General features: G+C 39.8%; 3 protein-coding genes across 3 annotated transcripts in view; 2 read left to right on the top strand and 1 right to left on the bottom strand.

The window, feature by feature from the left end:
- The window catches only part of LOC145780006 (methionine--tRNA ligase, mitochondrial-like), a 38,963-nt gene extending 14,706 nt beyond the window's left edge, over positions 1 to 24,257 (top strand). The window contains exon 3 of the mRNA XM_082591703.1: positions 22,762 to 24,257. Coding sequence (XP_082447829.1) covers positions 22,762 to 24,020 — 1,259 coding nt within the window. The 3' untranslated portion in view covers positions 24,021 to 24,257. The remainder of the gene's footprint in view (positions 1 to 22,761) is intronic.
- Positions 16,467 to 17,362, top strand: LOC145780010 (uncharacterized). Its single transcript, XM_082591711.1, has 2 exons — positions 16,467 to 16,471; positions 16,903 to 17,362. Exon 2 carries the CDS (start codon positions 16,919 to 16,921, stop codon positions 17,339 to 17,341), a length of 423 nt encoding a protein of 140 aa, XP_082447837.1. The 5' UTR covers positions 16,467 to 16,471; positions 16,903 to 16,918; the 3' UTR covers positions 17,342 to 17,362.
- LOC145779636 (uncharacterized) lies at positions 19,306 to 20,228 on the bottom strand. Its single transcript, XM_082591272.1, has 3 exons — positions 19,971 to 20,228; positions 19,700 to 19,901; positions 19,306 to 19,582 (listed from the first exon to the last, which is right to left on the bottom strand). The coding sequence occupies exons 1-3, from the start codon at positions 19,987 to 19,989 to the stop codon at positions 19,306 to 19,308; spliced, it is 498 nt and encodes a 165-aa protein (XP_082447398.1). The 5' UTR covers positions 19,990 to 20,228.
- Positions 24,258 to 24,707: the final 450 nt, after the last annotated feature.

Here is a 24,707-nt window from a genome sequence, read left to right as displayed (position 1 = left end):
AAATTTGGCATTAAAAATGCCAACCAGGCATCCCTGGCCGTTGGACCCGCGAAAACGGGTGATAGTCACGTGATCGACGATGCGCATGCGTCGAAGTCTTTTTTCGCTTGCAAAATGCGACAAGACAGATTTTGCGCCACTCGCGTTACTTTCAGCCGAAAGGGCTGCTATAATTTTGAATATGTCCGATACGAAAAACGAATTTCAAATATCACCTTAATCGAAATCGAATCGAATTGAAAATCGAAATTGAACACCCCTACCGGTCACCGAGATTGATAGAGTGAAGTTTCCGATTGTTGAAGTCTTGTTGCTGAGGAACTATTCCATTCGTTAGGTGCCGCTGAATGGAGAGTAGTCCTTAACGTGCGTTGCTCAAGCGCACACCCCGAGAGTCGAACCAGCGCAGCTTGATCTTGAAGCTTCTTCGTTCCAGAAGTGACGCGCTAACCAATTGAGCTATCGGAGCTATTGGTGTTTGCTTTCCTGCTCCTTGCAATCTTATTAGCGCTGCTAAACTAAACAAACTTCTTTTTTGTTTTCCTTTGCGACCTAAAAAGCGCGTCTCGTGACCTGTTATCTTTAAAGTGGCACCTTCGGATTTGCTGCATTTTGATTTGTAAAAAGCAGTGTTGTACGCTTCAATGAAATAAATTGACGGCGTCAGCGCTAATTTCTAGCCCTGTTTTAGCCAGGGTCTCACAAAACGGAAGCATTTCAACCAAGTTTAGGCTAACAATAGCTATAAATAAAGAGCAGGTATTATGTTTTGATACTGTAGGGGAAAGCGGGGCAAAACGGACATATGGGGCAAAACGGACACCCCGTTATTTTTATACTGAAAGGACTGATGGTTCCGTTTTGTTTTGCGCAACAGCTGGAATTAAGTCCAATAAATCGTGTGTAAATGTTTAGCAACAGTGCTGCCAGTTTTAAGCAACTGATAGTCCGAAGCTCGTTTTGCATTGGTTTTTCAAATAGAAGTACGTTAGGTTGAGTAGGTGTTCTGAGGAGATTTGTATACCGTTTAGATTTTTTTTTTAATATGGTCAAACTAGCATTAATTCTGCGTGTGTGTAGCAAAAAAATATTGTTTTTAGTTTATTAGTAATGCCAGAAGAACCATTTTTTTTTTGCTGACTTTATTGGGGCAAAACGGACATGTGCTGCTTGGGTCAAAACGGACACACTCAGCAAGTTCTTGGTTTTTAGAATGCCGGTTTAACACACGTGATATCTCATGTTTGATTGCATATTTTATCAATAAAGCCCGAAAATTTGCACATGTAATGCAATTATGCACATGTCAGCAAGGTGACCTTGTTTTTTTCTTATTGACAATTTTATTGTTTGGTAAATATGGTTCATAAAAATTAGCCGTCATTCGCGTTTCTTTGATTTCTTTGCTAAGAACCAGCCTTTTATACTAAAAACATAATAAAAACTAAAAACATCACACCCTGACCGTTTTGCCCCATGGCTGGGGCAAAACGGTCACCAAAGCAAAAAAAAAGAATTGCAAATAATTATTGATCTGATTAAATAATCATGTTTTAAACATTGCAAATGTGTTTAGGGATGGGCAATTCAGAATACCGAATCCAGAAGGATTCGGATCCTAAACTATCCGAATCCAAAACGGCAATAAAACCGGGTAATAAGATTCGGTTTTAAAGATATGCATATGTCTTATGCAAGCTGTCAGCTTGAGACAGTGAACTGAAGAAAGTGAGGCTTACTCTCTTTTTTCTTTGCACTGACACCATTCGCACTTTCAAAAATGTTTTGCACATGGTTTTGCGCGCACGGCGCATGCATCCCTACGTCACTCGCCCGCATGAGCAATCAAAGAAACTAAGCGCGCAATTTTCTTCACGCTTTGTACACATGCACAATTGTGCAATGCTTTTTTTCAATTCACGTGCGTATGCGACTCTGCGATAGTTTGACTGGTGGCATAACAACATTGAACAGATGCCCCTGCAAAAGGAGTTGGCTCTGAAATATCTCAGCATACTTGCCAATCAGCTTCTTCCGAGCGATGCTTTTCCAGTGCGGGCTTGATGGCAACTAAGCTGCGCTCTCGATCAGCTTTACCAGATGGGAAAGTAGGATACCAAATTAAAAATTCCTGGTGAAGTTTAAAGGTCTTTGGTGCCAAGCTTTTTGACCTTGGAACCAGACAACTTTTTGGTGAAATTTTCCCCACTCAATTTTTTCAAAAAAGTTTTTTCAATTTTTTTAAACTTTTTAGCAAACAATCCCTGCTCGTATAGAAAACGTTTTGCAAGAGGTTTGCGTATGCGTCATGGCAGTGTCTTATGTCTTAAAAACTATGTGTATTTTAGGCGAAATCGATTTATTTAGTGTGTTTTAAATAGCTGGTGAAATTTTAGTTACTTTTTGGTGTCAAGCAGCTTCCAGCATCTGGCAACACGGCTCTCGTTTGTCTGGCAATCATTTGGAATGCCATAGCCCTTGACGTGTTGCACTACAATAAACATCTACTTTGATTGTGTTGCTTTTGTGTCTAAATTTGCAAATAAACATTGCATGAAATTTTTTGTGTTGCTGGAGCCTAGAGGTTAATAGGATTCGGTATTCTGGATTTGATTCTGGATTCGATTTAGTATTCCGGACAATCCCTAAATGTGTTCTTGTTTGGTGCCTCAATGTACCTAACGCATTAAACGCAAAATATTGTAAACAGAAATTCAATTAAAGAACTTTAAAATAAACATGTCTGTTTTGCCCAGCCTTCCCCTATTGTAATTAGCTGCTTAGCTTATTAGTTATTTCCTTGTAGAAAAACAAGCATTTCAAAACGTTTGACAATCTGCTGCGTTTGGGACGCATAATGTCCTTTCCAAGAGAAAACATGCGTTCCACAGCAGCGCTGGATGGTGTTGTACAGGGCTGCGATTTTTGCCTTTTTCGGTGACGAGGTCACTCGACATGCACCATCACTATTCGACAAACGCCGTGCCTTACGGAAAAAAAAAAACGAAAAAAAACGAAAATAAAAAGGAAAAAAAAATGAGAGAGGACTAAACATCGTCAGGTCGAGGAACAATCGGGGGGGGGGGGGGGCATCACGTGATGCAATCATAAGAGTGCTGACTTGCGTAAACTTTCCTTCGCCAGGTACTTCAAAGCAAGGTCTAAACGCGACGCTTCACACGAGAAACTCCCAAGGCGTCAGCGCCGCCATTTTGAACACTGCGGGAGAATGCTTTGATCGACATTCCAACGCCTGGCATTAAACATTTCGCAACACACGTTTTGTGCTATTTGACACAACGGGTTCCTTTATAGATGAAATAACCTAGGCTACGTAGAGTTATCAACGTCTATGCCAGTTTGTATTTCGCCGTTTGAGCTAATTAACAATATTGCTCTGGTAAAATGACTGATACTTGCTATGAAAGTTTTTCACATGTAGAAAACAGCCTAGTTTCCGACCAGACGTTCAGAAATACAGATGAAAAAAGCCGCTATTTTTATGGAAAGGAACATTTTGAACACTGCGGGAAAATGCTTTGATCGAAGTTCTAACGCCTGGCATCAAATATTTCGCTACACACGTTTCGTGCTATTCGACACAACGGGTTTCTAACTTTCTTTGAAGTAGGCTACTTTTACTTGTCAACGTCTATGCAAGTTTGTATTTATGTCTGACTTATGCAGTATGCACTTGTTGTTCTTTATGAATTTAAAAAAGTCGGACTGAAGGAGGAAGATGCAAGGGACAGGGTGAAATGGAGAAAAGGGGTTAAAACAATTGCTGCGTGGAAACAATCGGCCACCCCCACTAGTGGGGAACAAACCGACGATGGATTATGATGATGATGATGTTCCAAGATTGCTGTGAAATTTTTTGCAATGTGAGGAAAGAATAGTAGACAGATAAACACGGTTGCAACTCGACTTCCTTCCACTAAAAGAGTTTCTGTGATTACGTAATGGGCGATTTTTCACTTGCTTTCACAAAAGCACACAACCCAGCTAGCAAAACCCGTCGTTTTTACATTGAGAAGCGAAAAAACGAGAAGCGAAAAATATACCAGAGTAGTCTATCACGACCGCACTGTTTGATTTGTTGTGATGTAATAGTACCAAAAGTAGCGATATGCACACTGTTACGTTAATTCACCTTAAATAACTCAGGGGGGAAAAGTAAGTTAATTTTTGTTACCTTTAAAGTAAGTTAACAGCACAAATCGATTTCAATTTCTTCATAAAACATCAAAAAAGTCATAAAACTTGTGCGGTAATTCGCGGCCAAACGCTTATAATCTGACTCTTGTGACGTCATATTACTATTCGACAAACAAACGCAGAATTTTTGGTCGTTCGACAAGAAAGAAAAAATCGCAGCCCTGGTGTTGTATTTCAAAAACAAGTCTTGAAAACGTTTACTCGGAAAGGTAGCCATCACTGTTCCAAGCGTGCTGTGATGGCTTAACATATATACGTTTTTTAACGAGGTCCACTACACCAGCATCGCTCTTTTCAGGGGCATAGAACAAATAAAGTATCTTCTACCTCCGCGATGACATTCATTGATTTTTCGCTTTCTCTCACTGATCCCTCGTTCTCGATAGCCTACTGCTCACGATATGAGTGATCAACATTTGGCGAACTTCTTCCGCTTGTATTCTGGGTAACCATTCCAACCAACGCGAAAGCGGGTAATTCGGATGAGTCGCGCTGGCCAGAATACATTGTAAAACTCTCATTGTAAAACGAAATTTTCCATGAAAACAAAAAATGAGACGTAGCGCGTGACGCTTAAAATCGGCAAAATAATTGACGGCGCTATCACTTTCGTCAATTAAAAAAAAATGACGGCGTTAGCCTCAGCATCAACAAAAAGTTGACGCCGTCAACGTACAACACCGGTAAAAAGCAAAGATTTGTAAAAAGCGATTGTTTCAGTACGTCTTTAGTTTGTATCGGTTATTTTATTGTCATGTTCATTATGATGATCATATTCATTAGGGTGGGCCAAAATTGGGAGTTTTTCAAATTTATCTTTCAATCGCTTCAATAAATTGGTAAAAGTTGCCATTTTCTATATGGTTAACGATGGCAAAAAAATTTTTTTGAATAAAAAAGTTTTTAGGGTCCCGCAAACGCCCCAAAGTGCTCCAATTTTGTTAAATTTCGCAAAAAAACGAATTAAAACGCCTATTATGCCATCTAAATTATCGCCAATCGATTTTATACTTGACAAATATATGGAGCAACTTGATACACAACATGTAAAAACAATTGATGAACATGGCTGAAATACTTAGTGAGATATTCATGTTTAAAGTTTGAAAATTTTAACCACATGGTGGCGCTATAATTTTATATTTCCTTTAATAACTGGTGACACACTGAAGCCACCGACATATACAAGGTATCAATGGAAAGGTAATTAGCACGGCTAAGCAATTGTGTATTGAACTTGGTCATGATAATGTTTGATGACGTCATTATGACGTAATATATTAGAAACTGAGTTCATATGAACGATTCATTTGCTTTTACAGCATATCGAATTCTTAAAGTACAACTTTTAATTAGTGATATTTTCTTCCCAGTTTAAAGTAAATTTTCTTTTGGATGCAGGTAATTGGAAGTACGTGGTGTGTAATTATACACTTATACAGACAGTAATTGATACTAATGCACAACACTATAAGTCAAGAAATCAGCCAAAGTTTTTTTGGTTACTCGTTCAGATGCAGTAGCTGCAGATCGTTGGAATTTTCTAACTGCATCAATCACTTTATATGTTGCTTGTAGCTGCTTTTCATTTTTAGGCTTTGTAGGACCATGAAGAGATGTTGCCATGCCAAGTGCTCTTTCGGCACAATCATTTACCACCTGGGTTTTTTTTTTCGCTGAGACTTTTCGGTCATTTGTCCGAAATGACTTGAAAAAATTCGGTCATTTTTTATTTATTTCGGTCATTTTTTCTGATGAAAATATTTCCTTTCAAGTAGCTGATACTAACCAAAATTTGCACTTCTTGACAGCTACAACATTAAGTTTCGCTGAGAAACGTTGTCGTGTTTTGTCTGAGCAAAGTTAGAACAGACAAACGTTTCTTCAACGTTCATCAGCGAAACTCAACCTTGCAACACCCGGCCGCAGACTTTTTTTATTGCACACTAACACACGTTCAAAAATATCGCAAAACAAAAATACAGTACAACGGAAAGGAATAAAAACAACTAAGACCAAATAAAAAAACACGTTACGCTCTAATGGTTTGCAATTACAAAGTGATTCAACTCTTCAACAATTTCACCGCTCACGTTGTAGCGTGCTCGCTTCGCGTTGCTGTGCCAGTGCGCGTATGCCGCGTCATAATTAAATGTTTTGTATGATGCAGCATTTAACCTCAAACGCATAAGTTTATCTGCAGTTGAACAACGCAAGCGATTTCTTGTTGGAGTTCGCAACCGAGAAAGCAAACTGAATCCACGTTCTATGGTTGCGTTCTCTGCGTTAAAAGTCAGCAAAGCATTAGCAATAGCTGCCAAACTTGGCCAATCTATGCCACGCTTCGCAGCTACTGTTAAAACTTTCCGCCAATTGTCACCTGGTTCGCAATTACACATTACTTCAAATTTAAAATTTTTCCATTCTTCAACAGTGCTGTGTACATCCAATTCGTAAAACGAGGCCAAAGCGTCGACATTTTCGTTACCATAGCTTACGATGTTAGGGTTGTTTGAAGGGAAATTATCAGGTATAAAAATTTGAGCAAGGCCGAAGATAGAATCCTTTGTAGGCTCGGGAAAGCGGTCACTTAAATTAGCGATGACATCGTCTACAAACTTTTTTAAAGCTTGCTTTGTGTGTTCGGGATTTATTGTGTTTGCGCGTGTACGAAATGGTGATAAGACTATTTTTTTATCATCGATGAGTTCATCTAAATGTTTCATCGTTGGTGATTTTCTGAGGGCTCCATCAGGCTCCAGCATGGTCATTCTCAGCTCATCTCGAGCGGCTTCAACTTTTTTCCGTAGATCAAATGGATGAAGGCCATGCCTAAAAGAAAAAAAAAATATGAAAACGATTGGAACTTGATTTACAGCAATATGGTCCTGTGTTTTGCCCTGCTAGACAAGTAGTCATAACCTGATTCAGACCCCAGTCGTGTCTGATTGACGAAACATCGGGTGAATGCAGATTATCACTTGAAACACCTTGTGATAGTTTAGTTTATTGAACTAAATGCCTGGTGAACAGCCTCATTCAATGTTTAATGTCAAAATGGTTCATCAATTGCGGCATTCGCGTCTTCTGTTTCGTAATAAGCCTACTAAGAAATTGAATTGTGCATTGGCTACTACTACATTGTAGTAGGAAAAGACTAGTAAAACTATACCAAACGTTTTAAGGTTGGCTGCTAAGCTCAAAACCCCGTGACGAATCTAAAGTCATTTCATCAACTGGTGTGAACGGTCATACCTTTGAAAAGATTTGTTAAGCCGGCCGGTTATAGCAAGAACATCGCGCATTGTGGCCAAAGTCATCAAAAACGCATGGGTTAGAATATTTCTTGCATGACCTTCCGCGATCGGCCCAGTTGCGCTATCGTGGCTCAGATTTTGTAGATGTTGAGTAATCACAGGAAGACTCCGCCATACTTTGCTGACTGCGGCTTGACGAGAAAGCCAACGAATGTCAATTACTCGCTCAGGGGAAACAAATTCCTGCAAAAATGTTAAAAAGAACTGTCATGCATTAAATGGAAGCCCATTTAATTGAGTATGCAGTTTCACAACAACACAGTTCCATACCTCATTCAGAATATCTGCCAATTCTCGTAATGAAGCCAAGTTTTTGCTTGTCCGGAGAAATGAAATCAGAGAACGTAATTGCACATCGACCATTTTCACAATATCATTAGAATTGTACGCATCTTTAATGCACAAAGCTTCTCTGTGTGGAGCACAATGAAGCTCGAGCAATAACGGGCAATGTTGCTTCAACTTCTGCGCCACTCCGTTTCTGCATCCAAGCATAGTACTGGCACCATCTGACACAAACAACACGCACTTATCCAATGGTACTTGTCGCTTGGTAAAGGATTCGACAATCGCTTCAGTGATTGACGTGGCATTAGCGGTCGTCAATGGAATTAGTTCCCAGTGTAAAGTTCGAAGTTCGAAACTTTTTGACAAAATGTTGACGAAAATCAAAGCAGTCTTTTGCTGGGAAACATCAGTGGTTTCATCAATCTGCACAGAAAAAAATGGAGCAGAACAAACATCACTTGTGTCAATTTCAACTTGACATGCGTTCATTGATTCAAAAAAGGTGTACGTGGCAAAATTCGAGTGATGGTCTTGAGTTGGCTCACATAAATTTTGAGTAGCATTTCGTATTTGAATGTTGGTCAATGAATGCAATTCGGAAGCAAAGTGGATCGGGCGCTCATTTTGAATGCAGAACAAAACGTTCATCAGCAAACCTAAAAAAATGCACAAATCACAGGGAAAGTATTAAGCGAAAAAGCAATTATTAATGGGAAGATTTATTTTTCTTTTGTACAAAAATACCAAAGCAATAAATTGTATCCTGTTGTAATTGATATAATACGTATAATACGGCTGCGTGACCGATCTATGGGAAGCATGCAGATGCAGACTTGCGATGCCTTTTACCTGAGGACACGAAGGTTGGCTTCCTTTCCATCAACAAGCACGCATAACAAAAAATGCGACAGAAATAAATAAAAATATTTACTTTTAGTATGTGGAGCTGCTCGTGCCACAGATGTGCTCAAAGCCACGTTCCAATTCTTTCTCTCGCGTGTGGCCGATTGCGCAAACTTATGCTGTTTCGAGCTCTGATGGTCTTCCAACTGGCTCACTCGCCACCCTGATGAAATTCCTCCCGTGCCCGAAGCAAATTTATTTTTCAACTGCGCTTCTTGGCAAATGTAGCAAAAAGCACGAGATGTTGCATCGTCGTAGCGCAACCAGGAAAAAGTATTTAACCACACTTTCCTGAATGAACGCTTTACAGACCTAAACAAGCACATTTCGGATATCAAAACTTGTAAGATATGCAACGTGATAAAAGAAATTAAACAAAATAAACAACAGAACGTGTTTAACGTTTATGAATAAGTTAGGCTATGCAAACTTACTTTTTCATTGATTCTTTTTCTGAATTTTCCGTTGCTAGATGTTGCACTGTAATTTCAGAACTTCCATCGCTGTCTTCTAATATATTTTGGGAGGTTTCTACTGATACAGCTTCGGAACTTTCTGATGTATGCTGAACCGTTTCAGAGCCAGGAATGTCTTCGCTACTATCACCGCGCTGCCTAGGTCTCCGAGTTAAAAATCCAAATAACGTTGGTTGGCCTGGTCCTGACCTGTCAACTTTAGCTTTTTTTTTGCCTGGTGTTCCCTCTCCATTTTGAGTATATGACAAAGTTTCTTACTGTTCACCGGTATAAAAAGAAACGACTGTATCGTATTATATTTTTGTCGGGCTTTTTGCGTCTACTCAATGAAGTACGACGTTGCAAAAACCATCACACAAAATCACTATCTATCGATGTGGAGTCAAACATTTCACAGAGGGTATCACCAGCTCAAAAGTTAACAACATTATGCAACATGCTGGGATAATTTCCCGGCTAACAGATCAATCTTTTCTACGACTCGAAGAAAAGATTTGAAAACGCAGTAGCATCTCTTGAAAGTTGAAGTCTTTGAGTGTGTTTCTTTCATGTTTGCATTTATCACAAGCAATGAAACATTGGATCAACGTACAAAGGGATACTTCGTTATTTATCGAGGTCTGGTCAATAACATTTCGAAAGGGTTGACCAACAGCTCAAAATTGATAATATATGCAACATGCTGAGAAAATATCCGGATTGACAGAACGGACCGATCAATCTCTACTAAGCGATTTGACTTTTCCAAGGCAACGCAACATTGCGTCACACTCGAAAGCACCACATCAAACACGTTTGGGAAATGTTACTTCTGTATTTGCGTTATCACATAATATGACATTGGATCAACGTTCAAACAGTAAGTCTAAGTCTTGTATTTCCGATCGACAAAAAATCGTAGCGTGACGCAAGAAGCTTCTTTGCAATCACTGAAATCGATTTGCGCGCGTTGACTACATATTTTTTCGGACATTTTGACCGAATTGACTATATTTTTTTCGGACATTTTGCTAAAAAATCGGTCAATGACCGACAAATGACCGAAAAAAAAAACCCAGTTTACCACTGACAGATTCTTGACAACAGATACGGTATATTGATAGTCTGGTAATTCAGGCCATTTAAACGCTAACAGTTTTAGCAACTCTTCAAGGAAATGTAGAAGATCAAAAACTCTATATGTGTCGGCCCCAACAAAATGTTTCAATTGCTTATTGGAGAATGAAAAGCATTGTGGCACCTCCTGACTTTTTTGAAGAGGTTTTTCTTTGTATTTCAACATAGCTGAGCGCATTGCTTCTTTGGTTGAATTATCCACTGATGTATCGAAAAGAGCAAGACCTACCAGCCGTTCACTCAAGTACCAAGTGTGATCTTGAATCTTATCTAGAGCAGGTTGGACAATCTTTAAAAACTCATAGGGCAATATTCCTTTAGCACTGCAGATTTCCTCTAGTGCTTTGATGAACGCCAAGTCATTTGAGGGAGCTTTGGAAGCAAACATGCATGTTAGCCCCGCTTTGGCATAGTAAACGCTGTAAAATGTTGTCAAACTCCGGAGTCTATGTCATGGGCAAAACATTGCTTAAACATTGTTAACTTCATAACGTAGAAAACTTTAGACATCCATCTTGCATGATGGTAGGCAGACGGTGCCCGCAGCTTAAATGGCATATATTTTCGTGGAAGAATACCACCAAGATACACGTAGCAAAGTTGGGCCATTTCTAAGTAATCATGCCTTTACACTGGGTCATTTTCCAACCAACTTTTCAAAAGTTGTTTAGCTTCTTCAATGTGGCGGAATAAAGTGCGTGAAAGTTTCTTCTTATCCAAGAGTTCGAGATTTTGTGTATCTGTATTAATATCATTCCAAGCAGAACACAGCTTCTTAAAAAGTGGTTCATATAAGGTGCTGTCGTCTTCTTATCTCCAGTTGTAGACAATTTTCCGAGGACGGATTCACTTGTTGCACCACAAAGCAATTCGTAAACATGATGTCGGCAGGCTAATTCCAACAGTGCATGGGATAAGGAAGTTTCCAAGCGTTTCACAATGCCAAATTTTACACCAGTATTAACTGCGGTAGCGTCAAATACGCATGCGATTATTTTGTTTAGTTCTATGCCCTTTTCTATTAGCAGATTAAGAATTTTGGAGTGCTCTTCAGCTGCAGATCCATTTTTCCCAGGTATTATTCCGAGTAATATCTCGTCTCCCTCAGAAGTGGTTGATAGCACGGCCACTCGCTCCTCCTTGTCAGCACAGTGAGTGAGAGCTTTGGATATTTTCCCGTCCCAGTGAAGTGTGAAAAAATCAGTAGCTGCAGCAAGTTCATTAGCTAAGAGATTTCTTTCTGCTTCAGTAGAAAATTTCATCTGCTTTCGGCGTACAGTATTTACAGAGAGAATTTTGTTATTAAGACTATTTTCTGCCGTCGCGGCACCTACCATTTCAAACACTTGCCTGTTCGGCTGTTCGACAAAGAATATTTGGCTGCCAGGCTGCAAACTTGGGGTGTAAGAACTTGCTTTTTCTTGGTTTCCGTTGTCTTGCTTGTTTTTGCCGACAAATCCCCCAAATAGGTTTGATCCAGATCTTCTCCACTTTCTTCTGAAGAAGTACTGGATTGCAACAAATCTTGCGGAAGTGGTGTAAAGCATCTTTAAGTTTACGTTTTATACCTTGATCTTGTCTCGTTTTCTTTCTTTTCATTTTTATTTGCTCTTGAATATCTAAAGAACCCAAAGTGGCTTTTCGATTTTTACCCCTGATTGCTTCAAAATAATTCCAGTTCTCCTTTTTCTTAGGGTTGGAGACGTTCTCAAATCATCTTCTACGTTTTTCGTAACAATCCATAGCGTATCTTGCAGATCATCAAAAAATTTCTTTCTGTTTCTCTTTCTTTTCCTGCTCTGTGTTTGCATTTTTTCATACCGGTCTGTCAACTTCTTGACCATGTAAGTTATAGCATCTGTGGTTTTAAGACCGATTCCTGTTTTCTTCCACCATTGTTTAATATCTTCGACAACTAGAATTATTGCTTCTCGTTTCGGGGAAGTACCTTTAGATTCTTCTTGCTTAATTATGTGATAACCATGGAACTGAAGCAAGACTTCTTTCCCACATGGAGAATACTTTCCAATAAATCCAAGTCTATGGGCACCAGCGTTGAGATTTAGCAAAGGTGATTCGTCAATTAGCCATAGTTTTTTGTTAATACATTTTATTTGATTAATTGCAGAAAGGCAATTTTAAATAGTATGACGTCATAGTGACGTCATCTAATATTAGTTTGGCCAAGTTTAATACATGATCGCTTAGCCCTGCTAATTATCTTTCCATTGATACCTTGAATGTGTCGCTAGCTTCAGTGTGTCGCCAGTTACTAAAGTAAATATAAAACTACAGCGCCACCATGTGGTTGAAATTTTCAATATTCAAACATCTTCTCCACATGAATATCTCACAAGGTATTTGAGCCATGTTCATCAAATTTTTTTAATATGCTGCGCATCCAGTTGCTTCATACGTGTATCAAATATGAGGAAGATTGATGGTAATTTAGAAGGTCTTATTGGCGTTTTATGTCGTTTTTTTGCAAAGTTTGACAAAACTGGCGCACTTTAGGGCGTTTGCGGGACCCTTAAAAGTTTTTTAATCAAAAAAATTTTTTTACCATCGCTAATCATATAGAAAATGGCAACTTTTTCCGATTTATTGGAACGAAATTCCGAAGTCGGTTTTTTTGGCCCACCCTAATATTCATATTCCCTTACGCTGACCCGCATCTGAAGTTTGACTGTGACGTAACGAAAGTGAGACCATTCGGAGAAAAGATCAAACGTAGCTTTCTCTCACCAGGAATTGCCAGCTGTGGCAGTTGCCGTAGCAACAATAATGCAGCGAGTACTACATTTTTTCCACGCAGCTTTGTTGCGAAATTGCTTTGTTCTGTCGGATACCTAGCGAGAGACATACCGTAAAACAAGAAGTTGCGCTGCAGTTGGTTGAATAATTCAGCGTTTAACTAAAACGGAAATAATTGTAACAAACACTTCATAAGTGTCATGAAAACAGGGTGGGCAAAACATATTTTGCCCACCCTCGTTTCACGGCAGGGTGGGCGCCGCCCACCCTATTTCGACGCCTATGGTTCTGGTCTATCGTTTCTACAGCTGTATTTGCTAATTCTTCTCATATTAGCTTCAGTTTCCTGAATATCTAAACCACCAATCACTTGTGTTCTCCTATTTCTCTGGTCAGTTAAAAACCCTGCTTCTAGCACTGGAATGCGCCTTTCAAAATCACATTTGCATGTACTGTTTTCTTGTGCCATTGCTGTTCAACTGTTATTTTGCACTTACATGAACTCACATCAAATAAGTTTTCAAGTTTACTCTGAAATGCAGCTACTTTCATTAAATATGCTGGGAAGTTGAAGCTGCGGTAACTCAGTTGGATAACCAACGCAATCCAAGATTTTAGTCCGATTTCTATTGATGCGTGAAGATGTCATTTCATATTCTAGGTTGCCAGATAAGTACACAACAACTTGATTTCATAAACTAATGTTTTTAGAGCCTATTTGCTGAAAAAAAAGTTAATACACATGAATAAATCCAAGAAATAGCAGGCATAAAAATCCTGCTTTTTTTGAATTTTTTAAATTTTATCCAATATTACCCAATCCATAGAGCGTGGAACCTCAAAATGTAAATATTTTTAATTTATTTTTTGTGCTAACTTAGTTTTTGTGCAAAAACCCATCAAATAAATGATATATTGAAAGATTTTGCCCTAAGTTGTAAAAAAATGTAACACCCTATTGAGCGTACATTAAATGGTGACTACAAGACCTCCCCAATAATTTTTATACACAAAGAAATAAATGAACGGGACACCGAATTAAGCAATAAAACTCAAAGTCGGAAACAAGCCGTAGGTCTGCGGCGACGGCTCGACCTTCATGGATTGTGTGGCCCGAATTCCGGTACAATTGGTGTTTTGTCCGAATCCGTTTGAGCTGAGGAGGAAACAGCGGAGGAGTCGATCGTTGGTGTAGGAATTTCTACCGGCTCCTGGTCCTCCAATGATGCATAGCGAGGTTGTAGTTCGTCCATATGGCGTCTCCATGTCGGACCATGTGGCAGCAGACGTACCAGGAAAATTCGGCTTCCCTGTCGCTTAATTACCTCGGCTGGAACCCAACGAGGGTCCTGGCTCCGTCGTGAAGTGAAGGATAGCGCGTAGTAGAGGTCTCCCGGTTTAAAATGTCGTTTCGTACCTTCAGAGGCGTCCTTGTTGAGAGTGTTTTGTCTGGGTACCACTTGAGACGATGTGGGGGGAAGCTTGTCGATTCTGGTTCGAATCTGACGATTGTTGAGTAATTGGCTTGGAGAGTAGCCACTCGGAGTGGGCGTGCGTTGATACTGCTGTAGGAACTCCAAGACATCCTGTTTCGGGGGCAGGAAAGATTTGCAAAGTGCTTGCTTGAACGTACGTACGAGGCGCTTCGCCGCTCCATTGGTTTCCGGATGGTAAGGGGTACCCGTGATGTGTACCATACCCCTCTCCTTACAGAAAGTTTGGAATTCTGTTGATTTAAAAGTAGTAGCATTATCGGTAACTATAATATGGGGACAACCGAAATGAGCAAAATCTTCTTCTAGCACAGGGGTTCTTAACCTTTTTTGTCTCGTTTACCTCTTGCCGAATGAAAAAAGTAAGATTTACCCCCACCGTTTTGGTGGCCCCTTGTGATTTCATCGTCTCCAGTCAACCATGCGAAGAAATGCAAAACATCCTTTTTTGTCTGGATTTACCTTGGCAAATATCAATCCACTGTTCTCTAATGAAGTATGAGATAAATGGAGCTACGCCACGTTTTGACCATTGCGAAAATAATGCACTTTATAATATAAGGAAGTTGCAATAAAGGAAGTTGCAATCTTAGTAGAGTTGCAATCCACTTTGGTTTGGTTGGTTGGTTTTGAATCTGCATCTTTGGACTGACAAAGTCTTGATTGGTTATTCCTGGTAGTTTCGCATACTTGCAGAATGCAGAGGCTCTTGACACAGGGCCGGTTATCGAGATTGGCAGAGTGAAATTTTCCGATTGTTGAAGTGTTGTTGCTGGGGAATTATTCCATTCACTAGGTGCCGCTGAATGGAGAGCAGTCCTGAAATGCGTTGCTCAAGCACACACCATGAGAGTGGAACCAGCGCTGCCTGATTTTGAGCTGGGCGCGTAACCACTGACTGAGCTAACGGGCACTTTGTGGTCGAAGTCCTAATTAGGTTGTGTGTACAGTAAAAATGTAGCACTAGCACACATAGGGCTACACTGCTGAAATGAAACTGGTACCGTAGTCTACTTGTGTGGAGATAAAAGAAGACGAAAGCTTACATTAAGCATAAATTTGAATCAAAATCGAGTGCAACACTACCAGTTTTTTAATAACTAAAAAATGAAGTTTGCTTTAATTTATGCTTCAGTAAATTTACCCCCTCGGTAGGTGAAATTCACCCCCAGAGGCTCAACTTACCCCCGGTTAAGAACCCCTTCAAAGAGAGACAGGATTGAAAGTAATGCAGGAAATCAGTCAACGTGTGTTAGATGGAAAAGGAATGCCAAATGAATGGAAGATGAGTGTGGTGATACCCATCTTCAAGGGAAAGGGTGATGTAATGGATTGTGGGTCATATAGGGGAATAAAACTGTTGGAGCATGCAATGAAGGTAGTGGAAAGGGTGTTGGAGAATAGAATACGATCTGTGGTGAAGCTGGACGAGATGCAGTGTGGATTTATGCCTGGGAAGGGAACGACAGATGCTATTTTTATTTTGAGAAGGTTGCAAGAGGAATATCGGGACAAGGGTAAGAACTTGTACATGTGTTTCGTGGACATGGAAAAGGCGTTTGATAGAGTTCCAAGAAGAGTGATGGAATGGGCAATGAGAAAAAAAGTAATGCCAGAAGCTCTCGTTCAAGCCGTAATGGGTCTTTACGACGGTGCAAGGACGAGAGTTCGCGTTGGATCTGCCCTCTCAGATGAGTTTTCGGTGAAGGTCGGTGTACACCAGGGTTCTGTCCTCTCTCCTCTAATCTTTGCCATTGTGATTGATGTGATTACCGAATGTGTAAGAGAAGATTCATTAATGGAGATACTGTACGCCGATGATTTGGTTTTGTTGAGTGACACAATGGAAGATCTGAGAGGGAAATTTGAGAAGTGGAAGGAGTCGTTTGAATGTAAAGGTATGCGTGTGAACATCAAAAAGACAAAGGTCGTAATAAGCGGAACGGAAGGGGAAATCACAATGAGCAAAATTGACCCATGTGGCGTCTGTGGAAGAAGAGTGATGGCAAATTCTGTTACATGTACGAAATGCAAGAAATGGGTGCATGGAAGATGTGCAAAGATGAAGAGAGTGACATGCAGATCTGGAGATGGTTTTGAATGTGAAAGATGCAAGAAGATTGAGGAAGGAATGATTGGTCCTGTTGAAAAGCTGAATGATGAAGTTGAATCAGTAAATGCCTTTTGCTATCTAGGAGATAGATTGAATGCCAGTGGTGGTTGTGAAGCGGCAGTGACTGCAAGAGGAAGGTTTGGTTGGGTGAAATTTAGAGAGTGTCGAGAGTTGTTATGTGGTAGAAGATTTCCGTTGAAAATGAGAGGAAGAATTTATACTAGTTGTGTGAGATCTGCAATGCTGTACGGAAGTGAGACATGGTGCTTACGGGAAAACGAATTGGCGATTTTAAGAAGAACTGAGAGAGCGATGGTGAGAGCAATGTGTGGTGTAAAGCTGATGGACAAAAGGAATACCGAAGAACTTATGAGCTTGCTTGGGTTGAATGAGAGTGTTGATAAGTTGGCAAAAGCGAATGGAGTGAGGTGGTATGGGCATGTTTTGAGAAGGGATGAAGATGATGTTTTGAGAAGAGCGCTGGAGTTGCGAGTGGAGGGTCGGAGAAAACAAGGAAGACCAAAGAAAACATGGAAAAAGCAAGTTGAGGAAGAAAGCAGCAAGGTGGGCTTGACAAGAGAGGACGCGTTAGACAGATCGATGTGGAGGCAGGGTGTGAAGACGATTGCGGCACTTGGAGGTGAATCCGGCCACCCTCGGTAACGGGGACATCACCGGATAAAAACTGGACTACTACTACACTACTACTAACCATTCGACATTTAATTGACTGCTTTTCGATTATAACCCATTAAACTACGTCATTGAACCTTTCCAAGTCTTTTTCCTGGTAAGAGATAGAAAGAATTCGTGACAGAAAAAATTACGGGAGAACATGTTAAACTGTATTTATTTCACGGCAGAAACAACAGGAGGCACATGACACGTCACAAAACTTAGCCATGTAGTCTAAATTGTGCTCATGATGAAGGCTACAAGTTGGCCGAATAGGCTATGTTTTACTAACTATCGTACATGTTTTGTTAAAAATGTGTAAGTTTGTTGTTTAAGTGGGCAATTCAATGTAACTTCTGAATGCAATCCACTGTCCACAAATATTGCACGCAATACTTGGTCAGTCCTTCCTGTATAGTATGAAGAGGTTTTGTAGTTACGTTAAGATTGCATCTGGCCGCAATAGCCTCGAGGGCATTTTTATTTTTTAAATTGGCTACTCATTGTAGTAGCTTGCTTTTTTTCTGAAGCAGAAAAAGGTAGATCAAAGATGACCAAAGTTTCTACAAACCCTCTGATTACATACAATGAAACAAAGTTTTGAAATGCAATGCCCATGTTTGCAACATTAGAAGAGAAAATAGTCAGTATATTTTAAGGTAAACACTTTTTATGCAAAACCACGCATTTTTACTTGATGATGCCTTTTGCATGGTACGATTTTCATGCATTGGCCTTTCGCGCAGTATTTGTTTCAAGCGCATAACGAAAACAAATTTCTACGATCTCGAAATGAATAAAGACAAAACGAAAATCCAGTCTCTTATAGGTAGGGGAGAGCAGGGCTAGTTGGTACAGACCACTTTGTCAGGAGCTATTGCACCTACAACAATTTCTACTATCTTAGTACGGTACCGGTACTTGTTGTTTATGATAAAGTACCCTTAAATGAAATTTGGTACAAATTGATACGGTAGCATGCAGAGTGAAAGAAATAAACAATCATAGTTTGGTAACCCAAAACTAAAAGTTAAAAATTTTGCAAAAATAAAATTGTCTAAGATACCAATACAGGATGGTATATGCCAGGGGTCACCAACCTTTTTTTGCATGCGGGCCACTTTGGTACTTAGGAGAGCTGTGGCGGGCCGCACTAATAAAATTTTAGGTAGGTTGACTTTTATGCTAGAAAAGAACGCATTTCGTACGCACTATCTAGCGTTACATGTTGTTAATATTTATCCGGCAACAAAATTAGTCGAACAACGCTACTGCCAGGCCAAGCTCCTTTAACAACACTTTTGACTTCTTTAACAATGCGCAATAAACGAGGCCGCTTGTTTTGCGCACTTATAACGTGGCGAACGGTTTCATCAGAATATTCATCGCCAAGCAAAAGTGGTGTTGTCACTTCGGTTCAGAAAAGATATCTTGCTATTAACAGTTTCAGTAAACATGGAAATGTTTGACACATCGCAATACAGGCAGCAATAGTGACCTGCAAACATATCAGCGAAAATAGGCTCCAATAACCAGTGATGTACGTGCATACAAAAAATATTGACGCCGTCAGCGCAAACGCAAACGTTCGAAAAACTATACGCGCATGCGTCAACGCAACTTGTAAAAAAAGTTCAGCGTCAGCGCATACACTAGCGCAAACTCTTTTTGTTTGCTAGGTGCCAAACATTCACACGGTATAAACCACTCGAAACAAACAACAAACAAGTTTTATTTTAAATTTCCACGAAGAAACACAAGCATCTGAAAGTGTTCATCTGACATTTTGCTGCATTTTGGTTTCAATATGTCTTTGCCCATTGAAAACATGCTTTCAACTGCAGCACTGGAAGGTATTCGCGTGTTGTAGCAAAAAAAAGTATTTTGGAAATCTTTCGTTGGAAAAGCGCCCACGGTTAATGGTCCTTTGTGTGGCCTCTCTTCCAAGTAGTCTACGCTTTTACAACCTCGTCTATGCTATCTTCGCCAGTGTCCTCATAAAGAGCATGGAGTAGCCCACGGGGTTCGTTGTCGCTGGCTTCCTTCGTCTGGTTGCAGTGGCTCTCAGCCTCAGAGTTTTTTAACAACTTTGATATGTGGCGAGTGGCCATTTTTCGAATTTCCACTGGATTGACATCAGGCAACCAATCGAGCCACCGCGAAAGCATGTAATTCGGATGTGTGGCGCTGGCGAGTAAAGAATCCGCATCAGTAAACAACCGTCCAAACCTGTAAAGTTAATGGTAACTTCTTCATAAACGAAACTTGCTTACATTACTTTTACAGTACAGTGTAATTCTGTTTATGCAATTGAATTGTGGATTAAAACTATTGCTCAGTACTCACCTGTTTTTTATACCCTGCACAAGGCTTTTAAGAAGTGGAGAACAGTGTTCGAGGCCACTTATTCCAGCAAACGCATTTAGCAGACTTGCTATTGTGGGCAGAAGAAGACCCATATATGCTCTTTCTTCTCCCTGAAGAATATCCAAAGCAGCAGCAACATGACTCATTACAACTTTGTACTCTCGAAGGAAGGCCAGATCACCTAAAAATTTAGGGTTTATGTAAATATCAAATTTTTACTACCAAAACTCATAGACATTGGATTACTCACTTGTCGTAAAAAAGCGCATTTCCAGTTTTCTACAAGCATTTGATAAGCCAGCTTTATTGCTATCGCAAATGCCCACCAAACAAGCAACATAAACGGAGTTCCATCTGGTGGTATTTGGGACAACGAGCAACTTTCCCACTTCACTTTTAATTATCTCGGAGGCTTGAGAACTCCTGAAATAAATAATAAACAAAAATATATAATTAATAAATCAAATGAGATGTTGAAAGTGATGCGGCTTGTGTTGTGACCAATTTTAATCTAATTGCGGATAGTGGTAGATACTAAACACCACATATTTAGACGAAACACAAAAATAGCGTATTCTATTGACCATTACACACCTCTGCTGTTCCATAAAGCAACTGCTTTTCCAAAAGCAGAACGGTTGACCTTTTTGTAACTACTGTTGGAGAAAGCTTTTTCCGAGTCCACTGTAGCAACAAGGTTAAGCGTGTGAGCTGCACATCTCCAATGTTTTGGTAGTTCATAAATGCTCTCTTCATCCGTACTGGCTAAAATTACCAACCTACCTACTTGCTTGCTTACATTACATTCCTGTTCTGAGTTCTGACCCGTAATTTACTAGTTTCTCAGTAGGCCTAAGTTGTTTTAACTAATTCTTTCTTTTTTTCTGCAAGACTTCAGTCTCCACGTGGGGCAGTCTCCACTTCAGTCTCCACGTCAAAGGCAGTAGTGCGATATACAAACAAACTCCAGCTGACTGAACAATAGATGACACTGTGACACAACACTAGAACAATGGGCAATTGCAAGACGTCAACATTTTGCAGTTTGACAAAAAAAATTGCAAACAACAACTAAGACATTAAAAACTTTGCGTTGACGCTATGCGCTAAAAAAACGCGAAAACTTTACGGCGCAGCCTCAAGCGCAAACTATCCAAAAAAATGTGGCCGCAAGCGTTAGCGCAAACAAAAAGTCTGTAGTTGCGGCTGCAAGTTGCGGCGCATACGTACATCTCTGCCAATAACAGGGAGAAAGAAACCAGGTTCCATGAAACAAACACTTGTGGAAATTACCGAAAAAACGTTTCTATCGTAACTCATGAACAGTGTTCCATCTAAAAAAGCAATGAGTTGGTTTTTCATCCTTGTTATGAGAATCTATAAAACCGTCTTTCCTTGATTATTAGACAAATGTCACTTGCGGTGCTTATTAGCATGGCAAGAATTGTTGATTAACAACATTTTGCAGTACTAAGCTGAATATTTTCATCATACCAGAAAAAGTCTTTAAATTTATATATAATATTTTTCCAATTTTTTATAAATCGAGTTGGCACACCGACCTATTTTGCCAACAAAAACTTGCATAAAGGAACACTGCTCGTGAAACCCAATGACGGTGAAACGCACACTATTGTTTACAGGACATTTACAAACTTAAAATAAGCAACACTATGCTTACAGACATTTTCGAAATTCGAAAACAGACGTTTTAATCAACTTCACAGTGTAGATTCTAACTAGGTATTAATCAACCACTGGGACAGTGTGGCTGGACATCGCATTGGAATAACTTTAAACGACCCCTACCTAAAACTACAATCTGATTGGTCGGTCGGTGGAATCGTATACAAAGCGAAAATATGCTTCCCAGAAAGTATTTTTTGCCTTCACGCTGTTTAATTCCTCAAGAAAAGTATTTTTGGTTATACTTGTGCGCTGATACCTTCTGCGGGCCGCCAGTTGGTGACCCCTGGTATATGCCACTATCTAGCTAGGGGTTTAAATACGTTCGTACTAATGCCCTTCATGACAGTAGGCACCTGTTTGTTTTAATAATAACAATTTTTGTCTTTATAAGAAAGACAAAAATCTCGCATGGGGCAAGCTGGTACAAGAAGCAAGGGGGCAAGATGTTACATACAAATGTACTAACTTGTAGATGTATATGAATAGCTGTGTTGGATGATAGTATGGTTACAAGACCTTTAGATATCAACCCCTAGCAGTACTTGTTATTGACTCTTTACGAGATTCGCTGCTTGGGTGACTCGTTGCTGTGCTTCTTAACAAGTATTGTAGAGATCATAGGGGCAGGCAGTTTCTATGGTTATGTTCGAACTGTGATATAGTGAGTTGAATGAACAATTGTACTAACCCATTTGCAACCAGCAATTGAATTAGCTCTAGTCCGTGCTTAATATTTTTTTGCTAATAATTTTGCTAAAATGTCATGCACTGGGCTAGTTTTCATGTGTGTTTGTTACTTTGTTTATCAAAATTTCTTGTTTTAAAACTTCTGAATCTCAATATGAAGTTAGTGTAGGAACAAATGTTTGATTGTGTTTAATTCACATCATCTGGAATGAGAAAATGTGCTGCTGCCATGTCACTTCGTCCAAAAGAAGATAAAAAATATAGCGAGGCGTGAATACACAAAATTATGCCTAGACTTGAGCACAACAATTTGGCTCAGCGCGTAAGGCAAATAATGTATGTACAATATGTTCGCTATTACGTGCGTGCTGCAGCAGACTGAAAAGAACAACTAGAGGTGCACACTGCACATATACACTTAAATCGAAAAGACTAATCACGATAGGTTACAACAATCAACGCAAAGCGCTGAGTTACCGGACGACATCGACAATGGCGTGTGACCCCTTAAAGTTTTAAGCAAATATTTTCTTGATTAGGAGTAAGATGTTGAGGTAATAGTAATTTTGTGACTTTTCACAGTAGTAACAAACTTTAATTGTGGTAATGTTGTTATTGCACAGAACATGGCAAATTTTGTTCATTAACAATTGTTCATTTTTTAGATAAGTACGAGGGCTGGTATTGCACTTCGGATGAAACATTTGTGTTGGAAACAGATGTTAAAGAAGTGCATGACAGACAAACTGGTGAACGATACCATGTTCACATCTTGTCCAACAACAGGTTAGAGTGGACAAAAGAAGTTAACTACAAATTCAATCTCACCAAGTTTACTGATAAAATTCGCGACTGGATTATCAACAATGATGTAATCACTCCCGACTCTGCGCGGACTTTTGTACTTTCCTTGCTCGACAAGTCCTCCTCGGATCTTTCTGTGTCTAGGGAACGGCGCAGAGTGAAATGGGGCATACAAGTCCCGGGCGATGCTACGCAAACTGTTTATGTGTGGATGGACGCACTTGTGAACTATTTAACTGCTACTGGTTATCCTAATACGGTCGGTGATGACAGCATGTGGCCTCCAGATGTGCACTTGATAGGGATTGACATTGTAAAATTCCATGCCATTTATTGGCCAGCATTCCTTATGGCTGCTGGGTTGAAATTACCTCATAAAATCGTGGTCCATTCTCACTGGACCGTTGATAATTTGAAGATGTCAAAAAGCATTGGAAACGTCATTGATCCATTTAAAGCTGCAAAGAAACTCACACCAACTGGTCTTCGTTACTTTCTGTTGAAGCAGGGTGTGTTAGATCATCACTGTAACTATTCGAGTGATCTAGCTTTCTACACTGTGAACAGTGATCTTGCAAATGATATTGGAAATTGTTTGCATCGTGCTACGGCCAAGCATCTCAATCCAAGCCAGACCTATCCCCCTTTCCACAAGAGGGTGTTTTCCAATCAAATTGTACAAAAAGAATTTTCTGTTGGTACAGAAGAGTTTGACTTCATCGAAATGGTTAGAAACTTACCGGACATTGTTGATAAACATTCCACTGAATTCCGTTTTCATAATTCATTATTTGAAATAGCTGAAACTGTTAGGAAATCAAACCTGATAATCCAGAGGCATCGCCTGTGGACGTGCGATATGTCAGTAGAAGAGCAAAGAGAGTTTGTGGAAACTTTAACTCATGCGATTTACGAAGGATTGAGAGTAAGTGGTATTTTATTGCAACCGTTTGTGCCACACATGGCCAATAAATTGCTGAATAAACTGGGGGTTCCTCAGTCTAGCAGAGCGTGGAGCGATGCCAAAACAAGTTTTCTGGAATTTGAAGGGTGCAAAGAACCTTTGGTAGGAAGAGTTCTTGGTAGTGGGGAAATGTTATTTAAGCGCTTAAAACCATAATGTTATTGTTATGGGACCTTTAATTAATTCGGTGTTCGAACCTGTTGCACTCGCACGAATCCCATATGCAAACAATGTTGTTGGTTGGTGATCGTAACGGTTGATGATCAAAACTTTGCAAGTATATCTCCCTGATCCTACTTGAGTGGTCACGTTGTATAAAAAATATGTTTATTGAGCGTTGTTTTGTATATCTGAACTGTGAACGAACTGTATTAATGTTTACAGTTGAGTTTCATGAAGTTAACCTTCAGCAACCCGACGCCAGAACTAGTATATGAGCAATCCGCGTACGATACCAAGGCAATAACAGTAGGTCATTGTTACGTCAAATACGAATCTCACAACCCCCTTTTTATATGAAAGTTGTGAACAAACGTCTTGCGTTTGGAGCTTAGAGTAATGGCAGGGGTGGGAATCGAACCCACGTTATCGAAATGACGATCTTCGAAAGGTCGCCGGTTCGACGCTACAAGAGCAATCATGTTTTTTTTTCATGGAGATTGATTCATTGATTGGAGGTTTTTTCATTAAGGTTGCATGTGTAAGGGCGGGATTTATATGAAGAAAGGCCCTAAGCCTGGAATGGCCCGTTTCGGTGAGTCCGTTCCCTATTCGATGATTTTTTCATAATTTTTTTTAAATTATTGGGTACCGTAGCCTAATTATCATTGCCGTTTTAGGGTT

Source organism: Aplidium turbinatum, chromosome 11, assembly GCF_918807975.1.
Source record: "Aplidium turbinatum chromosome 11, kaAplTurb1.1, whole genome shotgun sequence".
Lineage (NCBI taxonomy): Eukaryota > Metazoa > Chordata > Ascidiacea > Aplousobranchia > Polyclinidae > Aplidium > Aplidium turbinatum.
This window is presented reverse-complemented; position numbering and strand designations above follow the sequence as displayed.

Excerpts from the sequence above, each read along its gene's own strand:
- LOC145780010 (XM_082591711.1), top strand. The coding sequence starts at position 16,919 with ATGCTGTACGGAAGTGAGACATGGTGCTTACGGGAAAACGAATTGGCG.
- LOC145779636 (XM_082591272.1), bottom strand. Across the intron at positions 19,583-19,699 it reads GTGCAGGGTATAAAAAACAG|GTTTGGACGGTTGTTTACTG; the intron begins GTGAGTACTGAG and ends TTAACTTTACAG.